This window comes from Lynx canadensis, chromosome B4 (genome assembly GCF_007474595.2).
Source record: "Lynx canadensis isolate LIC74 chromosome B4, mLynCan4.pri.v2, whole genome shotgun sequence".
Lineage (NCBI taxonomy): Eukaryota > Metazoa > Chordata > Mammalia > Carnivora > Felidae > Lynx > Lynx canadensis.
The window spans coordinates 25,131,321-25,153,136 of NC_044309.1; the positions used below are offsets into that span (position 1 = coordinate 25,131,321).

Here is a 21,816-nt window from a genome sequence, read left to right on the forward strand (position 1 = left end):
AAGCAATAAAAAGGGCTCTAGCATTTCTGTATTTAGAATAATGACAAATGGTCTTCATCATATGTAAATAATTTTTTTTCCTCTTTTACTAAGGGTTTTATTAGGAGAGAGTATGACTTTTTTCATATGCCTTGTCAGCACTGATTAATGGTTGATAGACTTTTTAATACGGAAGGGTCCTTGCTTTCCTAGATAGGTCTTCGCTCATATTTTTGACATATTTCTGGATTATGTTGACTAATAGTTTAGGAGTTTTACATCTGTTTTTGTACACAAAATAGTCTTTATTTTTTTAAAAACAGGATTTTATATTAAAGTTGTATTGGTTTATAAAATGAAAGAGTTTTGGTTTATAAAATGAAAGAGTTTTCTATCTTTTAAAATTGTCTTTATTAGCTTCAATATTGGAACTATCTGTTCTGTAGAGGTTACATTTTACCTGTGAGTCATTCTGATCCTTCTCCCTTCTTTACCATTCTAACCTCTTCCCGTTTTCTATTTCTTAGGACAGCCTTGGGAGTGGAACTGGGAAAGCCTCCCAACTTATCTCTTAAGTTAATTGTTTATGCTTTTCCTTCATTTCTAAACTTGGATGTTTTTGTAGTCTGTCTTTTCTTAGGAACATATTTATTTAATTGAGAAATTGCTTCATTTTTTTCCTTCTTCCTACTTTTTTTTTGGTTTATTTTGTTAGTTTCTTATGATGAGTATTAAGTTGCCTTCTTTTCAGTCCTTATTTAATAAAGATATTCTTGAAGAACACGTTTGCTGTGCCCCATAGGTTTTAGTAGGGTGTCTAGTACTTTTTCATTGTACACTAGATAGTCTGAATTTTCAGTTTAGCTTTCTTTGAACGTTTGAATTTTTTTATTTTTATTTTTATTTTTTAAGTAGGCTTCACGTCCAGTACAGAGCCTACTGCATTGTTTGAACTCACGACCCCAAGATCAGGACCTGAGCTAAGATCAAGAGTCAGATGCTTAACTGATTGAGCCACCCAGGTGCCCCAAACATTTGAAATCTTTGATTTAGGGATGTGTTTCCTAATTTCCAGGCTATTTTGTTGTCACTTTATTTCTTATTTATTGGGTAATGATATTCATTTGGAGTAAGACCATCCAACCCTCTACCAGCTTCCTGTCCATCAGCAGGAGTCAAGTTGGGGTCTTGGAATTCAGCCTACTTCTCTCAGAAGACCTTCCTCCACCCCCCACCCCCCCCGCTTTCCTCTCAAACATTTTTAAACTTGCTATTGCTTTTTGCCCTAAAACCATTATTGTTTGTCCCTCTCTGAGTAGTCATCACAAAAACCCCTGGCCTCCCAGGTTATTCTTCATCTCCCAGACTTTAATCTTCATGAGGTTTTGTACATCTTCATTTCTCACCCCTAGCTTCCACTCTTTCTTAACTCTTAAAACATATTTACTCTATCCTCTGGGTAGCAGAGCACTTCCCTCATTTCATTGTTGATACTTTTAAAGTTGTTTGTAAACTCAGATTTGGAGATCTAGGTCCTTGTAATCTTGTCCCCATTGGATCCTTAAAGCTCTTATAGTATCCCTCTTGATGTCCCTTTCCCCTGATATTCTCCACCCTCCCTCCCACCAAAAAACTAAAACCCAGGTAAAGCAGCAAGTTTTATATTCCTTGATGAGAAGGGGGAAATTGACTTAAAGAGGTTAACCTCCTGCCTATCTAGACGTCACCTTCTAGACCTCAGTAAGAGAGCTGAGACTGAACCCAGCCTCCTAACTTCTAACTTGGTAATCTTTTAATCACAGCATAGTAATACATAAATAAAAAGGATCAAACACAGGTTTGAGCAGAATGCCAAAAATGTTAAACATGAGAAGGAAGCAACAGAATTAAAATATATCAGTTAATTAAATGTGAATAGATCCAGGCCTCCTAATAATTTATATTGTCAAATGGAATTGAGGAGTACTTAAATAATGAGAGGTTGAAAATAAAGGGATGGGCCAGGCAAATGTAAACAATACAAAAGCAGAGGCAGTACTATAAGGTAATTTAAAGTAGAATTTAAGGTTAATGCACTGGACATAATGAAATAGGACAGTTACAATAATGAAAGGCCCAATTAATTAACAGTGTAGTTATAACAGTCTTAAACAAGTAGGCACCAAACATAGATTTTATATGTGTGTGTGTATATATATATATATATATATATATATATAACCAAAACCTATTCAAAACACAAGGGAATAATATGATGAGAATACAGTTATATTAGGAGATTTGTTATATCTTTTTCATAAATAAATCCAAAAGACACAAATGCGGCCATAGGGAAATAGCATAACGCAATCAACAAATCTTTTTTTTTTTTAAAGATTTTATTTTAAGTAATTTCTACACCCAACATGAAGCTTGCACTTGCAACCCCAAGATCAAGAGTTGTGTGCTCTACTGAAAGTCAGCCAAGCACCCCTTAATTGACAAATCTTTTAAGTGAAGAAGTCATTACTTTAAAAGCCCATGGAAAAATTTTACAAAATCAGTCTTTGACTTAGCACCAAAGTAAATCTTAAATAGGAAAGAAGCAGAAATAATACATGTTCTCTGATAATTTATTCTTTCAGAAAATATTTTTGATATGTTCTGTTACTAGCATATGTTTTTTAAAAGTTATCCCACAGTAATATTGGCTTTTTTGGGGATACAGGTTTTTTGAATTTTAACGTGTATTATACAAATTTGTATAGTCATTTAACTATTACCACAGTCAAGATATTAAGCAGTTTCATCATCCCCCCAAAAAACTACCTGTTGCCTTTTCAGTCTTATTTTTTCCTTGCCTCTAGCCCCTGAAGACTGCCCCTGCTCAGTCTTCATCACTATAATTTTATCTTTTTGAGAATGTCATGTAAATGGGATATATTATGCAAACTTTTTAGACTTTTTTCACTTAACATAGTACCTTTGAACTATATCCAAGCTGTTGCACATCAGTCATTTGTTTCTTTTTTTTTTTAATGTTTGTTTATTTTTGAGAGAGAGAGACACAGCATGAGTGGGGGAGGGGCAGGGAGAGAGGGAGACACAGAATCCGAAGCAGGCTCCAGGCTCTGAGCTGTCAGCACAGAGCCCAACGCGGGGCTCAAACTCACGAACCATGAGATCATGACCTGAGTTGATGTTGGATGCTTAACCGACTGAGCCACCCAGGCACCCCGTCATTTGTTTCTTTTTATTGCTGGGTTGTATTCCATTGCATGGATGTTGCAGAGTTGATTTATCCATCCACTTATTATAGGACATTGGATTGTTTCCAGTTTTTGATGGTTATGAATAGGCCTGTTATAAACATTCAGGTACAGGATTTTATATAAATATTAATTTTTATAACCTTAGAGTAAATAGACCAGTAATAGGATTGCTGGATCATATGGTAAATGCATGTTTAACTTTCATCCATTTTTTAATAGAGTGATTGCATCATTTTACATTCCCACTAGTAGTGTATGGAAGTTCCTGTTCTCTGCATCCTCCCCTATTACACTTAGCACAATCAGATTTAAAAATTTTAACCATTCCAATATGTATGTCTTGGTAATCTCATTGTAGTTTAATTTGCATTGCCTACTGATAAATGATGTTGAGTGTCTTTAAAGTTCATATTTGCTAGCTAGCTATCTGTATTTTGAGTGTGTGTGTGAAGTGTGTAAATCTTTTGTTCATTTAAAAATTTTTTTTCCTTATTGTTGAGTTTTGAGAGTTCTTTATTCTGCATGTAAGTCCCTTATTACATGATATGTGCTTTGCAGATATTTTCTTGGTCTGTGGCTCCTCTTGTCATTCTCTTAACAAATTTCTAAAAGCAGAAATTCGTAATTTGATGAAATTCAATTTGTCAGTTTTTTCTTATCAGTAGTGGTTTCAGGGGCGCCTGGGTGGCTCAGTCAGTTAAGTGTCCCACTCTTGATTTTGGCTAAGGTCATGGTCTCATGGTCATGATATTGAGCCCTGTGTCTGGCTCTGCACTGGGCATAGAGCCTCCCTCCATCCCTCTCTGTCTCCCTCTGTCTCCCTCTGCCCCAAGTGTGTGCACTTGTGAGCTGCCCGCCCCCTCAAAAAAAATGATGGTTTCAGTGTTGTACCCTTTTGCTTAACAGAGGGTTGGAATGATTTTCTCCCTATGTTTTCCTCTAGATGTTTTACAGTTTTATGTGCTACTTTAGGTCTGTGCTTCATTTTGATTTAATTTTTGGGTACAGTATAAAACATATATGAATCAAAGTTCTTTTTCCTCCTCCCCTCACCTGCCCTATTGTGTATATGTTCTAAAATCATTTGTTGAAAAGACTGTCCCTTCTGTACTGCATAGCTTTTGGACCTTTGTAAAAATATCAGTTGTTTATATATGTGTGAGTCTGTTTCTGGACTCTGTCTCATTAATTTATTTGTCTTTATGTCAGTGCCTTACTATCTTGATTTCTGTAGCTTTATAATAGATCTAGAAGTCATATATTGTTGGTCTACCAATTTTGTACTTTTTTCAAAATTATTTTGGTTATTCTGGTTTCTTTGCATTTCCCAATTAATTTTTATAATTAGATAGTTGATTTACAAACAAAAGCTTGCCAGGATTTTTGTAGGGATTGCAGTTGAATCTATACAGAACAATTTGGGGAGAATTAACCTTTTAACAATATTGAGTCTTATGATCAGAGAACAAATTAAATATCTCTGTTCATTTAGGTCTTTTAAAATTTCAGAGTGGTTATATGTTTTTTACATCTTTTGTCAGATTTAGCCCTAAATATTTAATAGATTTTTATTAAAAGGTGGTATTAAAATTAAAAAAATCCTTTGCTAATTGCTAATATATAGAAATACAATACATTTTTTAAATGTTTAGTTTGTATCTTCCAACCTTGCTAAACTTGCTTAATAGTTCTAGGAACATTTTTTTTTTAATCCTGTATATTCCATTGAATTTCTACATCTTTTTCCCATCTGGATGACTTTTTTATTTCTTATTGCCCTGGCTAAAAAAAAAAAAAAGTTGAGAGAAGTGATGAGGGTTGATATCCTTCTTTTATTCCTGGTATAAAGGGGAAAACATTAAGTCTTTTACTATTTAAGTGAGATGTTAGGTGTATTTTTTCATAGATGCCCTTTATCAGGTTGAGAGATTTCCTTTCTGTTTCTAGTTTACTGAGAGGTTTTATCAGGAATGCATGTTGAATTTTGTTAAGTACATTTTCTGCATTTGTTGAGATGATCATATGAAGTTTCTTTTTTTAGTTTAATGTAGTAAAGTCCACATTGCTTTTTTCAGTGTTAAATCAACCTTTTGTTCCTAAGATAACCCCACTTGGTTATGTGATGTGTTGTTCTTTTATACATATTTGTATTAGTTATGATAAAATTTTATTTAGGATTTTCATCTGTAGTCATAAGGGATATTAGTCTATAGTTTTTAATTACATATATGTATATATAAATATTTTTATTTGAGAGAGAGAGAGAACCCATGAGTGGAGGAGAGGGGCAGAGGGAGAGAGAGAATCTTAAGCAGGCTCCATGCTCCACACAGAACCCAACATGGGACTCTATCCCATGACCCTGGGATCATGAGCTGAGTCAAAATCAAGAGTTGGATACTCAACCTCCTGAGCCACCTAGGTGCCCCTATAGTTTTTTTTTTTTTTTTTTTAATTTTTTTTTCAACATTTTTTATTTTTATTTTTGGGACAGAGAGAGACAGAGCATGAATGGGGGAGGGGCAGAGAGAGAGGGAGACACAGAATCGGAAACAGGCTCCAGGCTCCGAGCCATCAGCCCAGAGCCTGACGCGGGGCTCGAACTCACGGACCGCGAGATCGTGACCTGGCTGAAGTCAGACGCTTAACCGACTGCGCCACCCAGGCGCCCCGCCCCTATAGTTTTTTAACTTTAATGTCTTTGGTTTTGGAATCAGGGTAAGGCACAACTCATAGAGTGACTAAGAAAGTATTCACTCTTCCTCAGTTTCCTGGAGGAGTTTATTTAGAATGGATTATTATTTAAATGTTCAGTAGAATTCACTCTGGCCCTGATATTTTTTTGTGGAAAGGTTTGTAACTATAGATTCAATTTCTTAAATAGATTCAGGGCTCTTCAGTTATCTATTTTATTTTTCATTGTGGTAAACTATACATAACACAAAATTGACCATTTTAACCATTTTTAAATTTACAATTCAGTAGCATTAAGTACATTTGTATTGTTTGCAACCATCATGACTACCCATTTTCAGAACTTTTTCATTACCTCAAACACTAGGAACTCTTTGCCAGTTAAACTATAGCTCTCACTCCACTTCCCCTTCAGTCTGCAGCAACCTTTATTCTGCCTTCTATCCTTATGAACTTGTCTATTCTAGGTCCCTCATATAGGTAGAATCATACACTATCTGTCCTTTTGTGAGTAGCCTATTTCACTTAGCATAATGTGTGTAAAGTTCATCCATTTTGAAGCATATATCAGAATTTCATTCCATCTTATAGCTTAATGTATCAATTTCATTCTATTTTATGACTGAATGATGTTCCATGGTATGTATAAACCACATTTTGTTTATCTGTTCATCTGTTCATGGACACTCGAATTGCCACAGCCTTCTGTTGTGAATAATACTGCTGTAAATATTGTTGTGCAAGTATCTGAGCTTCTGCTGTCAGTTCTTTATACCCAAAGAGTGGAATTGCTGCATGATGTGGTAATTCTATTGTTAGCTTTTTGAGGAAACATCAAACTGTTTTTCACAGTGACTGTACCATTTTACATTTGACTACTTACTCGTTTCTTTAGTTTCTTCCAGTAGTGTTTTGTAGTTTTCAGTGTGAGTCTTAAAACTCTTGGGTTAAATTTATTACTAAGTATTTTCTTTTTGGTGCTGTTGTAAATGGAATGGTTTTTAAAAATTTTCTTTTTAGATTCTTCATTGCTAGTGTATAGAAATGCCACTAATTTTTGCATGTTGATCTAGTGTCCTGCAACTTTGCTGAATTCATTTATTCTAACAGATTTTTTTTTGTTTGGTGTGTGTGTGTGTGTGTGTGTGTGTGTGTGTGTGTGTGTATAGGATTAGGATTTTCTACATACAAGAACATATCATTTGTGAACACAAATAATTTTACTTCTTCCGATATGGGGGCCTTTTATATTCTTTCCTTGCCTATTTGCTCTGACTAGGATTTCCAAAACTGTGTATAATAGAAGTGGTGGGGGTAGATGTCCTTGTGTTGTTCTAATCTGAGGGGAAAAGCTGTCAGTCCTTCACCAGTGAGTATAATGTTAGCTGTGAGGTTTTTTGTTTTTTTGTTTTTTAAGTGTATTTATTTGGAGAAAGAGTGCACAAGTAGGGCGGGAGGGAGGAGGGGGCGGAAAGAAAGAGAGAGAGAGAATATGAATATATCCCAAGCAGACTAGAGAGAGAGAATATGAATATATCTCAAGCATACTCTGCACAATCAGCACAGAGCCTGATGAGGGGCTCAAACACAAACCTCAAGATCATGACCTGAGCTGAAGTTAGACACTTAATTGATTGAGCCACCCAGGCACCCCAGCTATGAGTTTATATAGCCTCTAGCATGTTAGGGAAATTTTTTTCTGTTTCTAGTTTGTTGAGTGTTTTTTATCATAAAAGGATGTTGAGTTTTGTAAAAATCCATTTTTGTCATGAATTGAGATAATCATGTGTTTTTCCCCCCTTCATTCTATAATGGGATATACTAATTTGATTTGCTTATATTCTACCAATCTTGTATTATAGAAATAAACTCACTTTATCATGGTGTGTAATGCTTTGAATAGGCTGCTGAATTAAGTTTGCTAGTATTGTGTTGAGGATTTTTGCATCAATATTCCTGTGGGATACTGGTCTGTAGTTTTCTTCACTTGTGGCATCTTTCTCTGACTTGAAGCCATCTGGTCCTGGCCTTTTTTTTTGTTGTTGTTGGGAGGTTTTTGATTACTGATTCTATCTCTATTAGTTATGGGTCTCTTCAGATTTTCTTTAAAGTCAGTTTTGTCAATTGTGTGTTTTCAGGAATTTGTTCATTTCACCTAGGTTGTATATAATTGTCCATAGTATTCTCTTAATAGCCTTTTTTTTCTGTAAAATTAGTAATGTCCCCACTTTCATATCTGAGTTTTGTAATTGGAATCTTTTGTTTTTTCTTTGTCTAATTAAAAGCTTGTCCATTTTGTTGATCTTTTAAAAAAACCAACCCTTGGTCATTGATTTTGTCTATTGTGTATCAATTCCCCATATCCTTTATCTTGGTTCTGATCTTCATTAGTTCCTTCTTTCTGTAGTTTGCTCTTCTTTTCTAGTTCTTCAAGGTATAAAATTAGGTTATTGATTTGAGATAATTATTTTCTTATAACGTATGTATTATAGCTATAAATTTCCCTCTTAGCACTGCTTTTGCTACATGTCATAAGTTTTGGTATATTGTGTTTTCATTTGTATGAAAGTATGCTCTAATTTCCCTTTTGATTTCTTCTTTGACCTTTTGGTTGTTGTTTAAAGGGTGTAATTTAATTTGCACATGTGTGTGAACTTTCTAGTTTTCTTTCTGTTACTAATTTCTAGTTTTATTCCATTGTGATGAGAATACTTCATATGATTTTAGTCTTTACAATGTATTAATAATACTTGTAGACAACATATAGTCTGTCCTGGACAGTGTTTCATGTGCACTTGAGAAAGCTATTTATTCTTTTATTTTTTTATGTTTATTTATTTTGAGACAGAGAGAGAGATGAGAATAGGGGAGGGACAGAGAGAGGAGACAGAATCCTGAGCAGGTTCTGCAGAGGGCCCGATGTGGGATTTGATCTGACAAACCGTGAGATCATGACCTGAGTTGAAATCAAGAATCAGACTCATAACCGACTGAACCAGGTGCCCCCAAAACTGTTTCTTCTCATGTTGTTGAGTAGAATGTTCTATTGGTTCTTACTGGTTTGTATTGTCATTCAAATGCTCTATTTCTGATTGGTCATCTATCTGATTGTTGTATCCATTATTGAAAGTGGTGTATTAAAATCTCCAAGTAGGGGTGCCTGAGTGGCTCAGTCAGTTCAGCATCCGACGTTGGCTCAGGTCATGATCTTGGCAGTTTGTGGGTTCGAGTCCTGTGTTGGGCTTTGTGCTGACAGCTCGGAGCCTGGAGCCTGTTTCAGCTTCTTTGTCTCCCCCTCTCTCTGACCTTCCCCCACTCATGCTCTGTCTCTCTTTCCAAAATAAATCACATTAAAATAGTAAAAAAAAACAAAACAAAACAACCCTCCAACTAATGCTGTATTTCTTCCTTCAATTATGTGAATGTTTGCTTTATATATATTGGGATCTTTTCTTTGGTGCATATGTTTATAATTGTTACATCTTCTTGATGAGTTGACCTTTTTATCAATATATTTTGTCCTTTGTCTTTTGTAATAGTTTTTGACTTAAATTCTATTTTGTCTAATATTATTAAAGCTACTCCTATTCTTTCTTGGTTACTGTTTGCATGGAATATCATTTTCTGTCCTTTTACTTTCACCTTAAATGTGTCTCTAGCTTGAAAGTGAGTTTCTTGTAGACAGCATATAGTTGGATCTTTTAAATATATTTATTTGTGTATTTAGATAATATTTATATATATAAATTTTGATAATCTCTTCCTTTAACATAATTACCGATAAGGAAGGATTTACTACTGACATTTTGCTATTTGTTCTCTGTGTGTCTTTATATAGAGTTTTTGTCCTTTATTTCCTCCAGCACTGTCTTCTTTTGGGTTTAGTTAATTTTTTGTAGTGATATTTTTAGGTATTTTGTTATGATCTATTTCTTTTTGAGTCAGTTCTGGTAGTTTTAATTTTTCAAGGAAATTGACATCTCATCTGAATTGTCAGGTTTATTGGCATGAACTTGTTTATAACATTCCCTCAGTATCCTATTAACCTCTGTACAATCTATAGTCATGTGATGTCATTCTTTTTAATGGTAATTTTTGTCTTTGTTTCTCCTGATTACTTTGGCCTAGAATTTATATTTATTGATTTTTCCTTATAAAACCAACTTTTGGTTTCATTGATTTAAAAATAAATTTTTTTTTTAATCTTTATTTTTGAGAGAGAGAGAGAAAGAGAGAGAGAGAGAGAGAGAGAGAGAGAGATTGATTGATTGTGAGCAGGGGAGGGGCAGAGAGAGAGGGAGACACAGAATCTGAAGCAGGCTCCAGGCTCCCAGGTGTCAGCACAGAGCCCCACAAGGAGCTTGAACTGACAAACTGTGAGTTCATGACTTGAGCCAAAGTTGGATGCTTAACCTACTGAGCCACCCAGGTGCCCCTTGTTTCATTGATTTTTTAAGAAAAAATTGTTTTGCAGGTTTGATTTTATCAGTTTCTGATTTGAACTTTACTATTTCCACTCTTCTGTTTATTTTCTATTTTATTTGCTTTTTAAATTGCCTTAATTTGGAAGCTGAGGTCACTCATGTAAAATAATTTTTTCTTTTCTCATATAGTGATTTAGTGCTAATAAGTTTTCCTGTAAGTGTTGCTTTAATGACATCCCACAAAATTTTGATGTATGTTTTTCTTTTCACTCAAAATGTTCATTTGAAATGCTTCCTATTTCCCTTTGAGCAGTTTGTTATGATGTCTCTTAGTATAGTTTTCTTCATGTTTCTGTGCTTGGGGTTCATTGAGCTTTTTTGATCTGTGGGCTTATACTTTTTATTAATTGTGAAATATATAGGACCATTATTTTTTCAGATCTGTCTTTTGACTTTCTACTTTCTTACTTGGCCACTATAGTTGCCTGCTTATTGAAATTATCTCACAGATCACTGATGCCTTCTCATTTTCTTTGAATTGTCTTCTCCCTGTGTATCCTTTTGGATAGTTTCTGTTTCTGTGTCTTCATATTCACTTATGTTTTCTTCTACAATGTTGAATTTTTGTTAATCTATCCCATGTATTTTACATCTCAGACATTGTCATTTCATCTCTAGATGTTTGATTTGAGACTTTTTATTTTACTTTTATTTATTTATTTTTCTAATGTTTATTTTTGAGAAAAGGAGAGAGAGATTGTATGGGCAGGGGAGGGGCACAGAGAGAGAGGGACAGAGGATCTGAAGTGGGCTCTGTGCTGACAGCAGAGAGCCTGATACAGGGCTCCAACTCAAAAACCGTGAGAACAGCTTAACTGACTGAGCCACCCAGGCACCCCGATTTGGGTCTTTTTAATCTCTCATGTCTACTTAACTTTTTCAACATGTGCTATACAGTTAAAATAGTTTTTAGTTTCCTGTTTGCTAATTCTAACAACTTTGTTGCTTCTGAGTCAGTTTCTGTTGATTGCTTTTTCTCCTTTTGACAAGGCAGGTGATTCCATTGATACAGAGGTGTGCCTAAAAAAAAAGATTACCTTAAAAAAAACTGAATTAAGTATTTAATTAAAAATGCAAGCCCAAATGAACAACAAGAAAAAAGCCAAAATGGTAGTTCTTCTGTGAATATTATGATTTATAGTAAGAAATATGTATTTGGTTCCTGGCACAGAGCTTTTAAAACTTTTTGATTTTCTTAACTGATTGGAGCAGTCTTTGGTTTTTCTTTAAGAAGCCCCTTGCAAGCACAGCTGAGTTTATGTTAATACTGTGACTTCTGGAAAGCCTTTAAGTGTGGAGGCTGGTTGCCTGGAGAGGGAGTTGGGATTTTCAGTCCTACTGTGTTCTTCCCTACCTGAGGGGAGGGGAGAGGGGACTGGAGATTTTATTGTCACTGAAGAGCAATACTGATTTAATCAATCATGCCTAAATAATAAAGCCTTCCTAAAAATGCTAATGAGAATTTTGTTTTGGCAAACACATGGGAGTTCTGGGAAGATGGCACACTTAGGGCATGGGAGCTTTGTGCTACTCCCCCTTATTTTGCCTTACTCCTCTCTCCATCTCTTCCATGTGGGTTATATCCTTTTATAATAAAACGGCAGTCTAGTAACTAAACTGTTTTCCTGAGTTCTGTGAGCCACAGATTAATCCAATCAAGGGAGGGGATTATGGGATTGTGGGAACCTTTGATTTATAGTCGGATAGTTGGAAGCACAGGTAACAACCTGGATTTGGGATGGCATCTGAAATGGAAGCAGCAGGCTTATAGGACTTAAAAGACTTATAAGGACTTATAGTTAGCCCTTACCCTGTGGGATCTGATGCTATCAGACTGAATTGAATTGTAGGACATTGATGTCCCTGCAGAGTCAGAGAATTACTTGTAGGAAAAACCCTCACAATATCTGGTCATAGACATGTTCATTGTTGTAATAGAGTAGAGGAGAAACACAGGAGTGTTTTTTGCCTAGACATTCTGCTTTTGGTATCAGCTTTTTGTCATCCACATGAGGAAGTTGAAAAGATAGTTTAATCAAATCTAGTAAGAAGCTGGCAAAATCAAATTTATTAAAAAGATTCTCACTATGGCCACCAGTAAAAGCAAATTAAGAGCCACTTGTAAAACAGAACCACCAGACTTGGTGAAGAAGCAAGCAGTTTGAGCATATGAAAGCTAAAGAGCTCAGTATTTGAGTATGAGATTCCGCAGAGGAACCAAGGAAGGATGAAATGGGGACTTGAAGGGTCTGGGTCCAGATGAGGTACCCTTTCAGGCTACCTGTGTGGGCATTGTTTCCTAAGGATGTTATCTGTGACTTTCACATTTAATATCTCAGAAAAGTAACTTTGAGACTGTTATTAACACATAAATTATACATATGACAGAGACTGTCATTAGATTGTCAGTTAACATGAAAAACAGGAAACTGTAAAAGAGAAAGAGGAGATTGGGAAAGGGAAGGTAAACAAACATTCTGCAACAGCGAGTTTCTTTTCTTGGGTAGATTAATTAGCCAGTAGCTAGCAAAAAGGCCAGTCTGCCCTTGAACATGTTGTCTGGAGTAATTAGGGGAGAAAAACGTTCTTTATTCTCTGAAAAACTGTGAGAATTTAGCTGTAGAATATATATGACAGGTTGTCTCTCTGTAATGTCTACCAGTGGCCTTAATTTATTTTAGTACCTGCACCAAGTCAGAGCCATTTCCCTCATTTGAGTTTTCTCAGGTTTTGTTTTTAAAGCAATATGAATAAAATGGAAATAATTTTATATATTTTTTCATAAATGGCATAGTATAATACTTCTTTATCTAGAAACATGGTGAATACAAGATTTTTTAATATGAGATTTTTTGTTTGTTTAACTGCAAAGAAACTTCACACTTCGGTTTTTCCTTGGGCTGTAATTGTCACTGTCCTTTAATTGCCCATGATTCTAGGTTTGGCTTTATCAGCAACTTTATCACCCGAGCCCAAAACACCAAACTTTTTTTTTTTTTTTTAATCTTTGGTATACAGAAAGAGCTGGTGTAATGCACATTTTGAAGTGTATTTTTATTATCTAATTTGTGTTTGTAGTGGATCACCAGAAATCATCCAGGAATTACTAATATGTCTCCATATTGGTGACAGGTATTCTAGGAAGTAGTATATGAATGAGGGTGCTGTTCATCTTAGTTGTGCTGTTCTGAATTAATTGTGACAAGCTAATACGATCTTTTGAAAGTTTCTTTCCAAGCTTCTTGAGCTAATGCTTTCTCTCTGGCCAGTGGGGTAGACTGCACGTTAATTTTGATACTCTTTAAAGACATGTGGGCAGTTACTGTTCATTTAAGCCAGATGGCATGTGTCAACTCCTTTTCCTGGAAAGGGGGAGGGTTTGGGGGGGCGGCTGCTGTGGTAAAACCTTATGTGTCTTCTTATGGAGCTCTTCTCTTTACATAAATTAGTACTTACAGAAGATTTTCATAGCACTTTGAGTACTCCTCTTTGACTTAGGAAGTTTCTTAGCAGATTGGGCCCAGATGTTTTTGTGTGTAAACTCTCCTTTTGCAATTATGCAGTAGCAAGTGATCATTGATAAAGTCATATAGAACGAATACTGTTTTTTTGGATAAAAACAAAACAAAGAATTCATAAGACAAGGAATAGGGGACTTTTTATTATATTTTTACCAAGATGCCTACAGTCAGAATCTGAGTTAGGGGATTGACTCTTGATAATGCACTGTAGATGTTTTTGGAACCCCTTAGAAAATTGCCCTGATCCAGAATCAGCCCAGTAGTCTTCTCTACATTAGTACCATGGATTCCAGGACTTGGCTTTTAATGTGCATTGTTAATCACCATACTGCATTGAATTTTATTTTTTCATTAAACTTTTAATTTTTTTCAAGCAAGTACAAATAGGTGAGTGTTTGAATTCTGCAAGCATTTAGCATTTGGTTTTCATTTATCCTGATTAAATCCTAAGCTGCTGAACTTGAGTGATACTTTTTTTTAAATTTTCACATCCATAACTCTAAGAATTAGAATTTTCAGCTTTCTGGTTTTCTTGGTAGTTGATTTTAAAAGTATTATTTTACTGAGATTCTTACTAGTATTTTCATTTTTTTCAAGGTGTTGACTTTAAGGTGAAAACAATTTCAGTGGATGGAAATAAGGCCAAACTTGCAATTTGGGTAAGAGTTTTATTTATTTATTTTTAAAAAAATTTTTTAAGAGTTTTAAAAATGTATTTAATATAAGTATTCAACTTCTACTTTTTAAAGAAGCATAAATTGATGTGTGTAGAGTTCTAGAGGTAAATGAACAATTGATATTAAATATCTTTTGGGAAATTTGATATTGATTAAGGGATAAACAATAAATAGTATGGCTTATAATTGGATATGAGATAGATACTTGTTTTACTTAAATTTTTAAAGTATATAATCCCTTAACATTTAAAAACAGAAAAAAGTATAGAAAAATCATCTTGTCTGCCAGAGAGAATTATTGTTATTGAATCTGTTTCTTTAAGAAGACAATATAGACTCAGCTAACACTGAGGCAATTATTTGGGAGAAAGGGATGAAGTGATACTTAGGAAAAAATAATTTTTTCATGTTTGTTAGTATAAATATTTATAAAAACTGAGCTTGCCAACTTTGGATTTATTTTTTAATACTGATTCCCAGTCTTTCTTTACTTACTGGCTTCTTTTTATCTGCCCTTGAATCCAAACATTCTGATACATATTGCTTTCCTAACTAGACCTTTTTGTGGTAGTGCTGACCAAATAAAGTAGCATTAACTGTCAAAAACATCCAAGATGCTCAGTGTCTATGTCTGTCTGCCTGTCTTTTCCCTCCTCCTATCCACCTTCTACCTACCTATGTATGTATTTACCTACCTACCTATTTCTATCTAAATGATTGCTAATACATATTTAATATACTAAATATATTATACATATAATTTATAAAATTATACTGTTTTGTATATCTGATTCCCACATATACTCTAATTAAATATAGAAACCATTTTTATTACATGTGATAATATTAGAACTGGTCAGCAGTCATCACATGAGATGTACTTCAGCATGGTGATTAAATAGTAAATGGACATCAACTACAGATCGAAACAACAAATTTTCATGCATTGTATCATCTGATTCATCTTCCTGGCATTCTCTGAATGGCATATTATTTCTAACACAAGTTTTATCCTAAATAACAACTAACTGTGTGTGTCTCATGTTTTCTTGTTAATTTTTTTCTAACATACAGTACTTTACACGATTGGTAGCCTATTTGCCCCTCTCCCTGAAATATAATTATGATATCAATCAGAATAGTAATGTCTAACAGAAAACAATTTGGTATATGTTGGACTAGGCCATAGTGAAATGTATTGAACAGTTTAATTAAAAATGCTGGCTTCAGGGCGCCTGGGTGGCTCAGTCAGTTGGGCGTCTGATTTGGCTCCGGTCATGATCTCGCCGTTCATGGGTTCAAGGCCTGCGAGGGGCTCTGCGCTGACAGCTCGGAGCCTGGAGCCTGCTTTGGATTCTGTGTCTCCCTCTCTCTCTGCCCCTCCCCCACTCATGCTCTGTCACTCTCTGTCAAAAATAAATAAACATTAAAAAAAATTAAAAAAAAGAATGCTGGCTTTTTTCTGTTCAGAAAAAATATGCTACAAATATTTGTTTCCAGTTTGTCGTTTACCTTCAAATCTTGTTTAGGATGAGTGTGTGGGGGCGGTGTGGGTGATGAGGGGAGAGATGTTCTTGCCAGACCAAGGTGTTAGTACTTACATGGTCAGACCAGTTATTTTTCTTCATGAATCTGGGTGTCGTGTCGTATTTAGGAAGGCCTTCTCACTCATTAAAAGAAATACATGAATCCATTGTTTGCTCTAATTCTTCCGTGGTTTTATTTATATGCATAAAATCAGTTCCCCTCCCATTTGGATGGCCCTCCCAGGATCAGTCAAATAGAATAATCAAGTATAGCCCTGTCCTCATTGCTCCTGAAAGTGCTGCACACACATCATGGCCTACTTGGCACCTCTGATGCTATTTTTCTTTATATGCTGCTCTCGCTGCCACTCCCATATTCTAATACTTTGCCTTTCCAGATCCTCCCTAACCCTTTATCCATTTCTATCTTTAATAATCTCTCCTCTCACATCAGAGAAGAAAACCACAGATAATAAGGTCTGCTTTTCTTATCTTACAGAGATGTCATTACAGTTATTGCAGATTCCTGTCTTGAAAACAAACACAAGCAAAAATCTTAACTTTTGACTATTTAAACATATACATTTTATAGTTATTATAACTCCTGATCCCATACTATGGCACAGGGTTTTTGCCCAAATTATCATATCTACTTAAACATCTTTTTTTTTTTTTTTTCAACGTTTATTTTTATTTTTGGGACAGAGAGAGACAGAGCATGAACGGGGGAGGGGCAGAGAGAGAGGGAGACACAGAATCGGAAACAGGCTCCAGGCTCTGAGCCATCAGCCCAGAGCCCGACGCGGGGCTCGAACTCACGGACCGCGAGATCGTGACCTGGCTGAAGTCGGACGCTTAACCGACTGCGCCACCCAGGCGCCCCTACTTAAACATCTTTATAAGTGAATCTAAAAAAATTAAGACTCTAAACAGCTGGACTAACTTAAATATTTGTGTATTAAGTTGTGCAGTATTTTAACATCAAAACTTTTTTTTTTTTTTTTTGCTCTAGGATTTTATTTTAACTAGAATTGCAGTTGTGATTTTTATGTTGTGTTTCATCAAGGCAGTTATTGAACTTGATCTCAGTGAGGACCAAGGGGGCAAAATTCATAGTCAAATGCTTTCTGCTAGTTCTGGAAATTAATTTATTGCAGCATGCATACGGTTTCATTATGCAAACAGAATTTTTCTCTTATAACAAAAAGTCTTGAGACTAAAATATTTCTTGCATGGTCCTTGCCCTAACCTATGTCAGATTATCCAAATTATAATTTGCTTTAGATAGCAAGTGCACTACACTTTAATTTAATCTTTGTGTTATAATTTTTTATTATGTATTATTATTTTTATTATTTGTTAACTTGTTTATATTATTGTTTTTGAAAAGTTGACTCAGTCTGCAGATTGAATAACTTTAAATATCAGAGAGGTTTTGTAAGAAACTTTGGAGGAAAGGGAGTTTTTGTAAAGAGAGATCATTTTTATCTCAAATTTATCTGTTTAGAAAGTTTAATTTTGTTATCTTTTTCACTTCAACATGGCAGGGTTAGGGGCAGTTTCTGTAGTGGTAAGAATCTGGAAGTAAGGACAGTGTACGTTTATGGAAGCTCATCTGGAGGAAGGGAAGAGTAATGGAAATGTAAAGTGGTTTACTTTGAAAGTTATTTTCATCTTAAGTTTCTCTTCTGGGGCTAAAATTGCTCATATACTCTCTAGCTATTGCTCTTGTCTTAAAGCAGTCTGTATTTTGACCAGGCAAAGAAAGTAGGTAATTGCTGGTGTCTGTCATTGCTGGTTTAAAATTCCTCTCCAATCTTATAAACCTCTTAGAGGTTATTAACATGTTTTATATCTGAAGGAGCTTCTGCTTGCCCCGTAGCTAAGCTCCAATTTACAGCCATGGGACTGGCAGCTAAGGTGATGTTTGATATATGTCTTCACTTTTCTTCAGGTTATTTTATATTAGCAGACTGGAAATTTTTTCTTAAAGGCCAGATAGTAAATATTTAGTCTAATCCTAAAGCAGGCATGTGGCAATGCGCAAGCAAATGGGCCTGGCTGTGTTCCAGTAAAACTTTATTTAATAAACAGGTGGTAGGCTGAGGGAGCCATTTGTCAACTGCTGTTTTGAAAAATCTTAGGTACCTTGAAGCCACAGTCCAAGGTGGTAGAAAAAAGACGGAAGGAACCAGGCCCAGAAGTACAGACTTGTTAGTTTTTTGGTTTTTTTTCTTTCAACAAAAGTTGAGCAACAATCCTGTGGCAAGAATTGCTCTAGGCATGGGGGTTAAACTGGTGATTAAGCAGACGAGGTCTCCTTCCTCATGAAACTTAAACTTCCTAGCTAGTGTACATCTTGTTTATCACCCCTGAGATGTGTCAGAAACATGTGATAACAAGTGGCTTGGTTTTATACATTTTCCTAAAAGAAGATAAATAGAAAACACTTGAAAAGTCCAACCTAAAATTTGCTTACCTAAAATAAGACACTCCTGTAATTCTCTTTTAATTGATTCTATGTTAGAATCACTTGGGAAGATTTTAAAAACTTCAGTCTTACTTTAGACCAATTAAATCGGAACCATTGGGGATTGGACCCAGGCATCAGTATTTTTGATTTCCCAGGAAATTTCATTGTGCATCTCGAGTGGAGAGAACCATAGCTTTCAATGAAATGTGTTTCATGTATGATAAAAATCTTTTTTTTTTAAATTTCTTAATGTTTTTATTTTTGAGAGAAAGAGAGACAGTGTGAGTGGGGGAGGGGCAGAGAGAAAGGGAGACACAGAATCTGAAGCAGGCTCCAGGCTCTGAGCTGTCGACACAGAGCCTGGCATGGGACTTGAACTCACAGACCATGAGATCATGACCTGAGCTGAAGTCAGATGTTTAACCGACTGAGTCAACCCAGGTGCCCCTCATGTGTGATAAAAATCTTTAAAAAGAACCTCTTTCCTTAGATGCATTTTTTTCTAGAGATGAGTCAGTATTTATTAGTTTTATTGTATGTAACAATTGTCAGTAAGAATACATCTTTAAATTTCAAGTTTTACATGAGCTTGTGCATAGATACTATTTTTAATAATGCTGTTTGACTTTCTACTCTTAATACATTGAAGATCTATTATATTTTGTTTTATTTAATAATGACTGATTGTCACTTTTAGGATACTGCTGGTCAAGAGAGGTTCAGAACATTAACTCCCAGCTATTACAGAGGTGCACAAGGTGTTATATTAGGTAAGGCTTTACTTTAAGATACTGTTGTTGTTTTATTATTGCAGTTTCTGATTTTCCTTGTCTGTGAGGGTCAGCAAGTTTTTATTTTTCTTCAGGTTCGGGGTACCTTTATGTAACTTGAAGTCATATTAGCTTCATTTAATATTAATGAATATTTAAACTTTCAGAATTTCTTTTCAGTCCTTTGTCTAGCAATTAAAAAATAAAGATCAGACTATTTGGTTTTAAAGCACATGTTGATGTGGACATAATTGAGGATTAATCCACATGTAATTGGTCTGTCTTAAGAGTGTCACCAAAAACTGATCTTCAGTCCGCATTGTGTTGACATATGCTGTAGTTTATAAAAGAAGATGGCTAGTTTCTTGGTGGAGTCTGTTTTATTAGTCCTAAAAAATATCAGAAATCACTTGTCACTGTTGATTCATAATCACACAGAATTTTTAAAAAGTCTTAAAAAGTACTTGTTATTGATAATCCTGGGAAACTTTTTAAAATAAATATTGATCAGTTTTAGGGAAAACATAGCTTGTGAGGTTTTGGTTTTATTTTATTTTATTTTATTTTATTTTATTTTATTTTATTTTATTTTATTTTATTTTATTTTATTTGGTTAATTTAACAGCAACTCTTATTTTGGTTCAGCATCTTTAAGTTTAGAAGATACTTTAAATTAATAAGCTCTTTATATATTGTAATGCAGTGTGATGTAAAATGAAAGTGATAACAGGGAAACAATCAGGATCCTATCTATTAACTTTAGAAATTTTTTCAAAATTGCAAATTCTGGGGCGCCTGGGTGGCGCAGTCGGTTAAGCGTCCGACTTCGGCCAGGTCACGATCTCGCGGTCCGTGAGTTCGAGCCCCGCGTCAGGCTCTGGGCTGATGGCTCAGAGCCTGGAGCCTGTTTCCGATTCTGTGTTTCCCTCTCTCTCTGCCCCTCCCCCGTTCATGCTCTGTCTCTCTCTGTCCTAAAAATAAATAAACGTTGAAAAAAAAAAATTTCAAAATTGCAAATTCTGTTCCTTGTGATAAATAAATTAACAGGGTCATAGATGTTTAAAGTCATATAAAATGTTGTGGTATTTTGCCACAGATTTGAATCTAAAATGCTTTTTGTTTTTTGGATAAACATCTTCTATTTTATGAATGGGAACAGCTGTTGTTTTGCTGAAATTAATTTTCAGTTACAGCACAGGATACAATTTCATTTCTCTCAGTGTGTGTTAATAAAATCGAAGTGTGTGTATATATATGTATTATTGTTGTTTAATACACTTGTTTCTTCCATCTGAGTTAGTTGGTACTATCTGATGGTTAAGAATTGAAGACTTAAAAACAGACTTGCTTATATAATAACATTGCTCTTAGTCACATATCAGAAATGTAATGTCATTGCTTCTTATTTTAAATGCTTATTTAATGAGTGAGCCTTTTTATTTCAGTTTATGATGTCACAAGAAGAGACACCTTTGTTAAATTGGATAATTGGTTGAATGAATTGGAAACTTACTGCACGAGAAATGACATAGTAAACATGCTAGTTGGAAATAAAATTGATAAGGTAAGAAGTCAGACAGTTGGCATTTTGACTACATTTTAGTAGCTTGTCTTAATCTTTGCATTTATATTTTAGGAAAATCGTGAAGTCGATAGAAATGAAGGCCTAAAATTTGCCCGAAAGCATTCCATGTTATTTATAGGTAGGTGTATGAACATTTATCCTTTCATTATTAATGAGGAATTTTAAAATGAAGTTTCTGCTACATTTTTTCTCTTTATGACTGTAAAATGTATGTACTTAGTTCAGTATTTTCTTGTGCTATAAAATCTAACTACAGAGCCAGTTTCTTTTTTCCTTCTGTATAAAAGATAGGATCACATTATGTAAAGTCATGTAGGACACAGATCAGTTGTCTCCGGGTATAATGGCATTCGGTAAAGCCAGGTGCCCAGTGCCATGGTTGTACCTTGCTGGTGCTTGTGTTGGTGGCAGTGGCACCACCTGGAAATTTGTTAGAAATGCTTCATTTCAGGCCCAGCCCAGCTTTTCTGTATCAGAGACTGCATTTTAACAAGATCTTCATGTGATTTGTATGCAATTGATATTTGAGAAGCTTGGTAGAATGGGGGTTGACAAACTACAGCATGGGCCAACTCTGGCCCCACCATTTGTATTGGAACACAGCCATACCTACCCAGTTATCTACATGCTGTCTTTCGCTGCGTTCATGCTTCAAGGCAGGGTTTAATAGTTACAACAGAAACCATATGGCATTCAAAGCCTAAAATGTTTACAACAAAAAGTTTGTTGACCGCCTGTCTGGAAAAGTGGACTGGCTATATCACTGTGGAGGTTTTAACATTTTAGGTTTCCTGGGCCTTGTCACATGTCTGAAACTGGGCCTGGAAGATGTTTATAGACACCCTAGTTGATTCTG

The 21,816-nt window shown here is 35.1% G+C and overlaps 1 protein-coding gene across 1 annotated transcript in view; it reads left to right on the top strand.

The window, feature by feature from the left end:
• Positions 1 to 21,816, top strand: part of RAB18 (RAB18, member RAS oncogene family) — a 39,658-nt gene that overhangs the window by 10,178 nt on the left and 7,664 nt on the right. Inside the window, exons 3-6 of the mRNA XM_030321163.2 lie at positions 14,527 to 14,588; positions 19,303 to 19,375; positions 20,821 to 20,939; positions 21,012 to 21,078. Coding sequence (XP_030177023.1) covers positions 14,527 to 14,588; positions 19,303 to 19,375; positions 20,821 to 20,939; positions 21,012 to 21,078 — 321 coding nt within the window. The remainder of the gene's footprint in view (positions 1 to 14,526; positions 14,589 to 19,302; positions 19,376 to 20,820; positions 20,940 to 21,011; positions 21,079 to 21,816) is intronic.